This window comes from Tauraco erythrolophus, chromosome 3 (assembly GCF_009769465.1).
Source record: "Tauraco erythrolophus isolate bTauEry1 chromosome 3, bTauEry1.pri, whole genome shotgun sequence".
NCBI lineage: Eukaryota > Metazoa > Chordata > Aves > Musophagiformes > Musophagidae > Tauraco > Tauraco erythrolophus.
The window spans coordinates 26,272,316-26,286,275 of record NC_141467.1 but is presented as its reverse complement, the minus strand read 5'-3'; the positions used below and the strand labels follow the sequence as shown (position 1 = coordinate 26,286,275).

At 38.4% G+C, this 13,960-nt stretch overlaps 1 protein-coding gene across 1 annotated transcript in view; it reads right to left on the bottom strand.

Moving 5' to 3' along the window:
- Positions 1-13,960, bottom strand: part of LOC104380972 (ATP-binding cassette sub-family A member 13-like) — a 155,317-nt gene that overhangs the window by 42,658 nt on the left and 98,699 nt on the right. Inside the window, exons 30-35 of the mRNA XM_086608936.1 lie at positions 12,435-12,489; positions 11,713-11,890; positions 8,234-8,349; positions 3,261-3,417; positions 2,048-2,301; positions 1,568-1,760 (exon numbers count right to left, since the gene is read on the bottom strand). Coding sequence (XP_086465062.1) covers positions 1,568-1,760; positions 2,048-2,301; positions 3,261-3,417; positions 8,234-8,349; positions 11,713-11,890; positions 12,435-12,489 — 953 coding nt within the window. The remainder of the gene's footprint in view (positions 1-1,567; positions 1,761-2,047; positions 2,302-3,260; positions 3,418-8,233; positions 8,350-11,712; positions 11,891-12,434; positions 12,490-13,960) is intronic.

Here is a 13,960-nt window from a genome sequence, read left to right as displayed (position 1 = left end):
ATCCCCCTTGGGATTGAGCCAATAGGGCGCCTCTGCGAATCGCCCTATTTAAGTCAGGACAAGGGAACCGGAAAAGGTGCTTCGCCCAGGATCGAGCAGAGAAGGGAGGAGGGCACTGCCCCCGCTCCCTGGCTCCCGGCCGGGCAGCTGCCTGCGTCGGGCCGGCGCCGCCCACGGAGAATGGCGGCGGCGGAGCCAGCTGGGGAACTCGGGGGCACCCCACTCCCGGGGTGCCCACTGGGCTGAGTTCACCTGGAGAGGACTGAGATCTGAGAGAAACAGCCGCATCGACAGCAGGTCAGTGAGGATGGAGCGGGAGGAGGTGTGCCGGAGCCGAGTTTCCCCTGCGGCTGATGGTGAGATGGCAGGCGGCCCCCCTGCAACCAGGACGGCCTCGGTGGAGCAGCGACCCACTCGCAGCCCGTGGGGAGAAGATGCCTGAGCCTGAGGATGGTCGTGTTGGGGTGCACGACAAGGCGGAGAGGCATCTGGAGTCTGAGTGACGACCCACGCCGGAGCGAGTGGCTACAGCTCCCTAAGTACCCGAGACTGTGGTAAAGCCCACACCGGAGCAATCTGTGGGGAAGGATTGTTTCCAGTGGGCTGGACTCACGCTGGAGAAGTTTGTGGATTTTTCCTCGTGGGTAGGGGATCCATTGGAGCAGGGGAAAAGGGTGTAAGGACTCCTTCTCCTTTAAGAAAGAGGCAGCAGTAACAGCACGGAATGAACTGACCTGCACTCCCCCAGTCCCTGCCCCCTGTGCTGCTGGGGGGAGGAGGTAGAGCCGGGAGGAAAAGGAAAGGGGGGGGGGGGGGGGGAAGGTGTCGGTTTTAAGATCTGGTTTTGTTTCTTTCTGTCCTCTCAAGTAATCGGTTTTTGTTTCCCTTTGTCCTTCTAACTAATCATTAATAAACTGTTTTGCTTTGAGAAAAGCTCTGCCTGTTTTGCCCAGGACCATGGTTGGTGGGTGCTCCCTCTGTTCTTGTCTCAACCCTCAGTCCCTTTGTTTTTTTTTTCTCTCCTCTCTACTTTACTGGAGAAGGAGAGACTGTGTGAGTTTTAGTTGCTGGATCAGCCTAAAACCATGACAGTGCTAAATTTCAGTTTATTGAAATAGCATATTAGTATATTATGTGCTATATTAAAATATACTCTGATGGTTTCAGCATGGGAACTACAAGTTTGCCTTGGTGATACGTTCAAGATTCAGTCCACAGTTTACAACTGAGCTAGGGATTCTTTGTTTTCTCTTCAGACACTGAACTGCTATGCTACCTACTTGTTTCTTATGTTAGCCTATAAAACAGTAACTTGGTAAAGATAAGCAAAAAGAAAAAAATTAAGACATCGATGAATTTGTAACCCCCAAAAAAAAAAGAGAACAGTTGCATCTTAAACACCATCAGAGCTTCTGATTTTATCCAGATATTGATTTTCAGAAATTACTACAATTGAAACTGTTCTGCTGCTGTCTACAGATCTTTGATTGTAGACATCCTGAGAATGTCTGAACAATTGCTCAGAATGAAGTGTTATTTTCTGAGAGAAAAATAAAGGTATCTTTACCTCTCCCCTTGGTATTCCCAAACTTATGCTTTCCACAGCTGTGTTCTTCTTACCAAAACCTCCATAACACTTCCTGAGGTTGTACAGAAGAAGGATATCATTACCAGTTCTTCCACCAAAGAGTCGCTGTCGCTCCATTTCTACATCAACATCTTCTGAAGGGTTGACCATGCTGTTAATTGAACACTGACCCCTAAACCAGAACATGATAACAAATGACACATGGCAAATTGGGCATTGCTGTACTCTGGATAACTCTGTTTTATTTCCCCAGTTGCAATCCCTTAAAGTTTGGTGATTGAATCTCAGCAGAATTCAAGGGAAACAACAACTACTTGTATTTTTTCTGCAGTTTCCACTAATTCAGGTACACCATGTTGTCAGAACTATTTATCTTTAAGCGTTCAAAGGAATCCACCATTTTCTTTCTATAAAAATTGATTTAGTCTCTACTACTGCAGAATACAAATGGTAACACACCTTGATTTCTGGAGGAGATCCCAGTGAAGAAAAAGCCGTAAAAGAAGAAGTAGCGTTCCCTGCAGAGCCATTTCCACAAAAATCCAGCCCAGGAAATTCATCTCAAAGGGACTCACATAAGAATCTATTCCAAAGTTGCTGGTCAGGTCAAACTTGATCTGATTGTACGAAAGTTCTATTAAACCCTGGCCTAAGCAGAATTGTGGAAATATGATGAATGTCCATTTGAGGATATTGTAGATGTTCTGGAAACTCTATATTAAGATTCAGCAAGGGAGAGGGGAGGGAGAAGGAAAAAAAAAAAAAGGAAAAAAATTAGTTTTTTCCAACAGCATATTAAGCACACTTACAAAGCTGGATATAGCATTCAAATCTCACTCAAAATTATTTCAGAAGAACGTATTGTGAACTATTTTGGAGCTGGGTTTGTCTCTTATTGTATTTTAGAGTGCCTAGGACCATGGGTTTCCCATTTTACTTGAGGTTCACAGACAGTAACAAAACACATGCGACCTTGATCATTCCATTTTCTTAAAATTTTAATATCTGAATGCTAATTCATATATAATGCTAATTTAATCCTAAATCACTGCCTTAAACCCAAGTCAACACCAAATCTGTCTCCAAACTTGAGTGACATGTAATCCAGATTTGATTTCAAACATGAAGTTTTTGACCAAGTATATGCCTAGATCTTCATACACATTTTGGTTTTCCTCTCCATCAAGTTGCTTAATTACCATTATGGCTAATGAACATTACATAAATGGAGTGAAAATGCATATTACTATTTATACAGTGCATTACAGATCCTAGGACTATGTGGCTTATCTCTTATGTCAATATTATTCAAACACATTTTACAATGCATTTAATCTATTCAATGGACCAGAACAGCTCCCATTATGTGTCAATTACAACTTAATGGTCTGGAAAATGTCAAGGTTTCAATTAAAGCTCTTTTTCCATCACAGCACAATTTTTTTTGTTGTTTGTTTGTTATAAACAAGTTAAAATTCAACATAACAAGCAATACAGTATACACTGGGACGGAAAAATAATGAATGTTTAAAACATAAGTTTTTCTGCTGGGAAAAAATCTTGTCTGTGTATATTAGTAAATATGCATATCTATGTACACAAACATCTATGTGTATGCACGTGTGTGTACATCTCACTTATGAGTAAGATAAAGCAAAGGTTTTATACTGACCTGCACTTTGGAAATAATAGCTAACAAACGAGGTAAGAGAGTCACCAGCATGGTACACAGGCCGAACACAAAATTTAAGGAGATGTAAGAAATAAAAGCTACATCTGAGCTTGAGAAGAATCTGGATACAAGATACATCCATGGTAAAGTTGCATATCTGAAAGTTTAAAGAAACAAAATTATCATAAATAAGTTATGCTTTGGCCTCATCAAAAAAAAAAAAAAGTCAGTTATCATACCCAACAGTTACTCGTGATTTTTAAGACATGCAAACAACTATTTTGACCAACTGTGAAAAAAGGACAAATACAGGATATATTTTCTTTATCATATTAACTTATGATTCTGTAGATATATCTAGTGCCATGTGATGGGCAGATATGATCCATTTTTGTATATATTAAGTGCATATATTCACTTTCACTGTTCCAGAAAGTTCACAGCCCTGATTTCTGAATAGTTGCAAACCATGAATCTTAACAAGCCTCTTACATAGAGATAGAATTAAAATCAAATATTTGAAACTTAAATCATGGATGCTGAGCAATCAGCTTTTCTCAGAGGCTTCCATAGAAAAATAAAGAACAAGAAAAAAAGCAGAGAGTGAGCAGAGAAAGAGGCAAAGAAAAAAAGGAAGAAAAAAGAAAATAGATTTAAAAAACAAGGAAAAAAGCATTAATCCTTGAATTGGAACTAAAATTTGTGTCAGTGATATCTGAGAACTGAAATTTGCCAGAGATCGTCAGCATTACCTAAATATAAATTCATCTTATATAATATTACTAGATGTATATACAATTGTTTCAATAGTGAGCTTAATGCAAGAGCAGCTAACCACAAATCTGTGAATTCACTTCTTCATTGCATTAAACAGTACATTCGATTATGAGGCACAAAAGTCCCTTTTACATTCACTATTGTGTACTTTACAGATGAACTTTTTTCATCCAAGAATGCCAAAATCCTTTACCTTAAGAAACAAATTTTCAAATCCTACTGTGAAGTAATAGTGATGTTATTCTCAGTTTACAGGAAGATAAAGGTTAAATGACTTAATGTTTGGGTCTCAAATGAAGACTGTAAATATTAGAGATAACATTATACTTTTCAGCATCCTGTTACTGGTCTTAATCATACAATCTTTTCTTCCCTTCATGCACATACCAAAATCACTGTTCTAAGTTTTGCTCTCAATTACAATACCATAAATGCAAGACAAGTCCATCCTTGGAAATAGTTCTGGAAATAGACGTGATTTAGAGTGCTGTTACTCTGCTGTCAATGAAAGTAAAATTTGATTTGTTTGCTTATAGCTGCTAAGAAATGAGTAAGACTTTCAGAGTACTAAAGTTATATGATGTTCAAATGCAGCTTTTAAAGTAGCTGCCAGTCATGCCTACATTTCTACCCTCTTTCTTTTACTTCAGATTCAGTTGTGATTTGTTATTTTGTAAGTATCAAAGATAGAGCATTTTGGACAAAAGTTCTTAAGGAGTTGCACTATAAAACACTTCTGCTATAAGCTAAAAGAGTAAAAAATGCAGTTTAAATAAAAGACCATTATATTTTTAAAGGAAATTAGTTTTAAAGTAGCACACTAGGAAATTGTTGATTATTCTTTCAGACATATCCCCTTCTGGTACATAGCTTAATCTTTTCATATAACTGGGCTATTTTTATCTTTATTCTAGATCAGAAATGCTGCAGAAGTGTACCCTGAAGAGAAAAAAATAAAATTTTAAAAGGAAAAAATGCATTATGGAATGCAGATAAATGAGAATTATCTCATTCTCACAGTATTGATCTCACAGTACTGGGGAAGGATAAAATGGCCACAATAGGCTTCATCACATTTACTGTGTAGTTAGATTGAGTAAAGGGTAGAGTAGGAATAGTGGCAACTCTGAAATTTATCAGAGTGTCTTTGAGATATGTTAAACTTACTGACTGACAGTTATTGTATCTTTAATATATGCTAATACACATTAAATACAAAGACCTTCTTGTTTAAAATCACTATAACAACTTATATCAGCCAAAGCTGAACAGTACAGGAGGGATTATGCTGAGATGATTAAGCTACATCTGCAGTTCACAAAAAAATTTTTAGTCCAGCTTTTCAGTCAATGCTTGTTTCTTCTGAAATACCCAAACTTTAACTCAATATTTTTTTTAAAACCTTGCCAGCGTTAACTCTTAGCAACTGGGATTTATGAGTACACTGTGGGCAGGACCAAACTGTATAGCACACCACAGAAAACATGTCATGACTTCAGCACGCACACAAGTATGAGTTGTATGGTTCTTTTGCTGCTTGAATAAGATCTCTATAGATGGCCATTCTTACGCTAGGGTCACGGCAACTGGACTACAAGAAGGATTCAGCAGTTGTAAAAGTGTACTGGTTTTGGCTGAGATAGAGTTAATTTTCTCTGCAGTAGTTAGCATGGGGCTATGTTTTAAATTTGTGTCGAAAACAGTGTTGATAATGCAGAGATGTTTTCATGTTTTCGTTACGGCTGAGCAGCGCTTACACAGAGTAAAGGCCTTTTCTACTTTTCACACCACCCCACCAGTGAGTAGGCTCAGGACAGGCAAGAAGTTAGGAGGGGACACAGCTGGGACAGCTGACCTCAACAGATCAAAGGGGTATTCCATACCATATGACATCATGCTCAGCATATAAAGCTGGGGGAAGAAGAGGAAGGGGGTGGGGGGACGACATTGAGAGTGATGGTGTTTGTCTTTCCAAGTAAACATTGTGGGTCTGTGCAAACCTCATGAAGTTCAACAAGGCCAAGTGCAAGGTCCTGCACATGGGTCAGGGCAATCCCAAGCACAAGTACGGGCTGGGCGGAGAATGGATTGAGATCAGCCCTGAGGAAAAGGACTTGGGAGTGCTGGTGGATAAGAAGCTCAACATGAGCCGGCAATGTGCGCTGGCAGCCCAGAAAGCCAATCGTATCCTGGGCTGCATCCAAAGAAGCACGGCCAGCAGGCCGAGGGCGGTGATTCTGCCCCTCTATACTGCTCTCGTGAGACCCCGCCTGGAATACTGTGTTCAGCTCTGGAGTCCCCAACACAAGAAGGACATGGAGCTGCTGGAGCGAGTCCAGAGGAGGGTCACGAAGATGATCCGAGGGCTAGAGCACCTCTCCTATGAAGACAGGCTGCGAGAGTTGGGGCTGCTCAGCATGGAGAAGAGAAGGCTCCGGGGTGATCTTATTGCAGTCTTCCAGTACTTAAAGGGGGCCTACTGGAAAGCTGGAGAGGGACTTTTTACAAGGGTGTGTAGTGATAAGACAAGGAGCAATGGCTTTAAAGTGAAAGAGGAGAGATTTCGAAGAAATTTTTCACTCAGAGGGTGGTGAGGCACTGGAACAGGTTGCTCAGAGAAGTTGTGGCTGCCTCATCCCTGGAAGTGTTCAAGGCCAGGTTGGATGAGGCGTTGAGCAACCTGTTCTAGTGGAAGGTGTCCCTGCCCATGGCAGGGGGTTTGAAACTTAAACTGTCTTTATCTCAATCCACAAGTTTTCATGCTTTTACCCTTCTGATTCTCCCCCCATCCCACCAGGGCGGGGAGTGAGCAAGTGGCTGTGTGGTGCTTAGTTGCTGGCTGGGGTTAAACCATGACAAAAGGTAATAAAAAAAATGAGGATGAGATTTAGTAATGTAAAGTCTTTACAGTAAGACAGATAAGAATTTCTGCCTTTAACTTGAAGGAATCAATTGGTAGTAGTGCAGAAGAAAGGAGGAGGAACACAAGAGTGATACAGAGAGGAGAAAAGTACAAACTTTAGATGTTTCATCTGAGTTATTTAAAAGGCCCTGGCATCAGGACCTCTAGAATATTACATACTAGTCTGGCCACTCATGCCCAGGAAGGATCAGCTCAAACTGGAGTTATAGGGAAAAATGATAAATAGAATTCTTCAGGGAATGGGAAGGCCTTTTTACAACAGAGGAATTGGCTTGTTTGGGCTTGCAAAAGAGGTTTCATGAGGTAGAAGTATGAAGTATGGCTTCAAATAAACTTAGGCAGGAATTTCAAAGAATGCATTCAGCTATGCAAATACAGAAACAGTTTTCTAAAAAAGTAATTGCTGGAGGCATGAGATCCTGAAAACAGTTTCAAGATGAAATACAGTAAGATTTTTTTAAAGGTGTTTATCTGAGACTCTTCCTGGAATGGAACATGTCCTGATCTTGCAGAAGGTCTTTTCTGCTTTCCTTCCCTGTGATTCTCTCATGGAGCAGTTATATTTACTTATTTAAACAACTGTCCTGTAAGATATGCATTCCCCCCTACAAAGATAACAGCAATTTGTTCCTTGAGATAAGGAAGAAATTTCTTCTCAGAATGCTTATTCTGTAACTATTCATCTTCAAACTTTTTATAATTGTTTTTTCAAGCAAAAGGTTTATATGGGAGGACTTTCCTCTCTCACAGTACTATTTGGAGACGAATCTCTAATGAGCCCAGTACTTCACATCGGACAGACTTCTCATTGGAAATATAAATTCCTAGAGCTGTGTAAAATTGCAGAATTACAGAAAATAGGTAGAACTGTAATAAAAGACATCCATTTCTTACCTTCTTGATGATATTCTGCACAGCTAAGCACTGAAATTCTGACCTGACCATGTTATTATTCCCTCATTTTCTGGAAGATAACATACAATCAATTTCTAACAGAAAATGATTGTTAAACAGGCTGAGTATATTCTGAGACATTTCCAGTCCTTTTTTTTTTTTTTTCCTTTTTTTAAATGCAGGAGCAAATCTCCCTCCACTTTCCATGTGAAACTTTCAAACTCGTGTTTCAGACTGTTTTCTCACTAACTTTTGCTGAATCATAATCATTTCCAAAGAGAGAAAATCATGCATCCAGCAGCAGGTGCAAACCAAGTTTAAAGATTTCTGTTTGTTTCTTACAAGCTATAATTCCAGGGTAGCATTTCCAATCACATACCCAAAGAGTATCAGCAGGAGAACAGTAGCTGCCAAGTTCTTTCGGAAAGTAAAGGCTGATAGCTGGAAGGCACTAATAACGCCAACACACAGGGTGACTGGAACCATGTAGAACAGCTAGAAACAGAAGAAAGAAGGCACTTCGCAGGTGAGCATCTCTTGCTGGTCTTACTTAATTAGCATAGAAGGGCTCTACAAATTAACTTTTCCATATTTGCAATATAATTACACTATAAATTACGAAGAATTAGGCAGAAGAGCTCTGAGATTTCATAGTCCGCACTTGCTGTGAAACTGCCCCTTTTACCCATATGCACATGAAACAGCCTGACAAAATAAAATCTGACTACAAAATATTCCCCTTAATTCCATTTCTATTGACCTTTCCAATACATCCATTTAACAAGCTAACTCTCCAAGATAATGAGTCCATATGGGACTATTGCTCCAAAACGTAAAATTATACTGTGAATACAGAGTCTTGGATTGAGAAATAGCAGTTTCAATGATTGGTGCTTCAGTCATAGGAGAGTAGTAAGGATACAATTTTAAAAGAGACTTTAATGAAGGACCATGTGTGCTGATGAAGCAAATGACGGCTTTTAATGGGAACAGATATAATATTTAGAAGAGTTACAGCCATTAGGCAATAGGAAAGGTGGTTTCTCTGTTTAGTCTCTTGACATAATGGTAACAAAATACTTAAGGGAGAGAAGATGTGATTGGTACAGGGGATTCATACCCAAGTATTCAAGAGAGACGGATTCTGCTTGCAACTAGCAATGGCAAGATGTTAAAATCTGTGCTCAGTTCCATTCTCAGTGTCTGCCAGCTCTATGCATTGAAGCTGAGCTTGTTAAGTCAGTGACTGCATTCATTTCTGCTTATATAATATTTCACCTTATCCTAATATAACTGAGATTCTGAGATGCAACTGCAATAGAGGTAACAAATCAAGGTCTAGCTAAATATTCAGTGCAAAAGAACTACATCCTTACTGTTAAAATTGGACTTTCATACTGCAGTATCATGCAATCTGGTTCAAAATTAAACCAGAGGGTGTCACTTTGTCAATGGGAACTCAAACATTTTTTTAAGAGAAGGGCAACGGGGTGAAGTGTAGACAGATGTAATGTTTTCAGCTTGTTCACAGTGTACCTTATTCAGTGCCATATACAAAAATCATACCATAACACTCCACAGATTTAGGTTTCAGTTATCCTGGAACTGTTTAAAAAATATGGTAGTCTCAAAGCATCTGAGTCCCAATATGTTTCAACAGACCTGGGACTTTTTTCTAGAAATAAATAAATAACTTTAAACATTAAATTTTATTAGAAATCTTACCTAAAAACATGGTATGTTATAGAATTTGGGCATGTACAAATAAAATAACCTTAATTTTGCTCCTCTAGTGACACAAGCTTAATCTGAACCAAACATCTCTATTTGTCATGAAATTTTCTTAGCACTTATACATTTTCCATTTGTTGAACATATTGAAGAGTACCATTCACATGTACAAATACAGTAAGAACAGCCTGATTCTCATCACAGCAATTCCATACATCAAATACTTCTGTAGGTATAGTAAAGATTATGCTACCAATGATACAGGACACAGCCTGTAATACTTAAAATATGTAGAGGGATTTCAAATTTGACAGTTCACGTATTCGTATGTTCAGTGTCCCTAAATGATCTGCATCACAATTAGCATTTAAAACAGCGTCTATTCTTTCCCAGATCATGATTGATCATGCAGTACCGTGCTGAATTTGTGAGAACATTTTGAAAGGAAGACATTGGCAGAAAATAATGAGTGTAGTTTGCTGCAAAAGGAGAAACTGAATGATGAAGGACTGTTTTTAACCAAGCCCTCTTATCTGACATGGCAGAAAAAGGAATATTTGGAGAAACGTGCTCTTACCTCAAGCTTGCTCAAGCTTGCTCAAGTGTGAAAATCCTGATTTCAAGCATGGATGGGTGAAGCTTTAATGTTTCAGATTTAGAATAATCTGAATGAGAACAGAGAGTGTTCCAAAAATCTCTGTTTATGTTTGTGTTGCCTATGCTAGATCCCAGTCCTTCCTTCCATGACCCAGAGTGTTAAGCAAGGTGCATAAAATTTATATCCCTTCTCTGGGGCCAGGAATCTTTTTATTTTTGAATAATCCATGTGAGTCCAACTGTTCACTATTGCCTCTGAAACCAATCTCAGGATCCAAAACACCTTCTTTGAGAAGTGAAGTCAAAACACATCACCCCAGTTCTTTAAAAACAGTAATTTCCCAGAACTAGATGATCTAATCTCAAATTCCCTCCAAACACTCAACTAATACTATAGGAAGCCTCATCACAAGTGAATTATGAACAAATCTTTCACTAAGGGATATATATGTATATCTTACATATATATACACACACGCACACATATATATATCCACATCTATAACAGTACCATTTTTAATTTTAGTTTTTAAAGAGTCTTTGAAAAAGATATTTGAAGGTAATTTGCAGAATTCATGCTTAAATGGAATCTAAACAAGCTCCATTACACAGATGATGAAAAATCAGTGACTGGGCAACAGCAATGACTTGAGAAAGTTGATTCTGTTTCATCACCTTTGCTTATTGGCCTCAACAGAAATCAACTTCTCAGGCTTGAAGAAGGTAAACAAAAATTCTTATTTCATTTAACTATGTTGGCCTAAATCTGTCCTGCCAAAGTCAGGTCCCAGTGGCACTCCTGTCTGTACATTTGATAAAAGAGTAAGATTTAGGGAAAAATATTAACTTTTGTGGTATTTTCAAAAGAAGAGAATTTGTTAATGAATTGCATGTAGACAATACTATTTGTAATGCCAACAATGGTAGAAATTACTTTGTATGAGAAAAATAAATGTTCAGGACAGAGACCTCACCTGTTTCTGATCTAGGTCATTCTGTGCATGTGAATTCATAAATAATGTTTTCTATTGTCTATGTCTCCAGAAGTAAAAAGTGCCAGTTATGAGTAGCTCTTGTATTATCCACCAACAGACAACATAATTATGCCTTTAAAGTAGCTGACTAGTATCTTCAGGCTTCTCCAATAATCTGAAAGATTTTGTCAGTGGCAACTCAAAGCACAGAAACTCCTGCTATGAACTGCTGGGTGGAAGATTCTCTCTGTCTAGGTTGATTAGCCAGCTTCCTTTTATTTGTAAAATAGTGTAGGCACCTAAAGCTAGCATATGCTTTATCTTATGATTCAACTTTGGAAAACGAAGAACATAATCCCTGCCATAAAGAATTTTATCTGACAGTATTAAAGTTGGAATGGTGTCCCAATGCTTGTTAGTATGACAACCAAGAGCTGGTGCTCTGCACAATTCAAATCTCATTCACGTGTCTTGTGACCGTATCTCCTTTTGCTCATTTATGACAAACTAGTTAAAAATTTACACCTGGACATATGCTGTCCCATACGATACATACCATATCACAGCAGAAGTTAGCAAACCAATAAGTTTTGTAACCCAGGCCCGTGATATGCTGCAAGCGTTTTGTGCCAAGTACTCTGTCTTTCACTACGGCACTTCCAATGGACGCGGTGAGGATAGAGAAACCCAACATGACACATAGCGCTACCCCACACTGACGAACATTCTCCATTCTAGGGTACAAAGCAAAACGGCATAAGGAAAACACATAGCGAAAAAAACCTTGCCAAACCCAAACATTTTCAAGGCCACCTTCTTACCAAAACAACACTAGGTGTTAGGACTTTAATCCTGTTTGCAAACACCGTGTTTGTACACTGTCAACATCTGATCAGAGAACAGGAGCAAGATGATGTGTTAAGCTGCAAAACTACACGAGTTACAGAACAGCGTGTGTTTAAAGTCTGAATAGTAAAGTGAAAACTTTGCAAATATTTCCCCCTTTACAGAAAATTAAAATTTAAAAACTTGACGATCATTTAAAGCAGTTAACCTGTTTGAAAATGTCACGACCTGCTCACAAACACTCTGTAAAGTGCAGTCGATATAAACTTAGACTTGACATATAAAGACCAGAATAGAGAAAACGCTTCACTCAGTGGAACTGAATTGCATCTGTCAAGTCACATCTATCACATGCAACATACATGCTTGTTGAAGGAATAGTTTCAATTGCCTGCTCATTGCAGCTATTATATGTTTTAAGAGTTTGCTCACATTTTGTCCTCATCCAGCAAGGCTCCTGCGTATGGCTGGCTATAGAGTGTAATCCCTGGGGAAAGAAAAATAAATTATGAAATAGTAAATGCTACATCAGGTCTTCAACAGTATACTGTTGATCTCTCATTACAAAAGATGAATGAAAAAGCTAAATACTTAGTAAGTAACAGAAAGAGGTCAATCACCAAGTTGCCAAACCAAATACTGTCTTCTGTCAAGTGGGTTCCAGAGTCTGGATCCACCAAACTCTAACTAATAGCTGTTTTTCTGCATTCTGAACCACAGAAATGAGTTCAAAAATGTTATATATTGCTGCAGGTTTACATCACAGAAGAGACCAAATACAAAACCTGAAGTAGAATTTTTTCAGATATGTAATCTTCTGGAGTAAGGTACATTGTTATTTAAATGTATATACTTGGTATTTTAACAGTGCTAAAAACATTTTTAGGTTGCTGATGTTTTGCAGAGAAAAACCATTTAGCTAAATTCAGACCTCAGATTGAAACTGTAGAGCTTTCAATTAAAAAGATACCCACTTTGGGAGACCAAGAAAAAATCCTGAGTAGGCAATGCATTCTTAGGCTTATTTTGGTTCTTGGTACAACCAGCCTGTAACAATCTAGCAAACTGAACTTCAGAATTGGAAGGCAGTTTATGGAAAAAAACTGTGGCTTTTTGCTTTTTTTCTCTTCAAGCAAAGGAATAAAAATGAGGGGGTGGTATGCAAAACATTGTCAGTGCAAAAGATGTTGCCTAAGTGGTCTTGATGCTGTTCCTTATTATTTCACTGTGTGTACCTGACAGGTGTGCCAGCTGTAACAGAATACCAACTGGAAATTCTTCCAGTGAGATCAAACCAGGACTATCTGATTAGAACATGTAAAATAAAACTATGCTGTTCCTGATTTTTTAAAAAATATGCAAAATCCACCCTAACAGCAATTATAATCTTTCTAGTGTATTTGGCAAAGAAATAAATTGTTGATAGCCTTAGATGGACTCTGCAGGGCGTCACTTAATTGAACACACTTTGTCACATTTTGTTAAGAGTCCAGGTGTATAAAGATTAAAAATTGTCTTCTTTCCAGTAACAGGTGCAATCTGACCAAGTATATCTACACATTTATTTTTGTCCCTTTAATTTTTCATTGCTCATCTTCAAGCCAAAGTAATCTAGATATCACTAAGTCACTGTGGGGTAAAAAGCTGAACAGAGGATGATGATTAACTCACACACAAAACTAGCACAGGATAAAGATTTTTCAAATACAGTTAAAAGCTGTACACTGAAGCCCAACGATACTTGATAAATCAAAAGAATGTTCAAGCCAATAAGGTTTTGATTCATCACTAGTAGATACATGTGCTATTTGCAGAAGTATTTCACGTCATTTGCCTAGAGGGACTGTTTAAAGTTTTCCTTTGTTTTTCTTTTACACCATTAATTTTTTAAACAATAGCTGCTATTTGTTCTGAAGCAAAAACTGGCATATCAAAGAAAACTACTTTTTCACACTGGA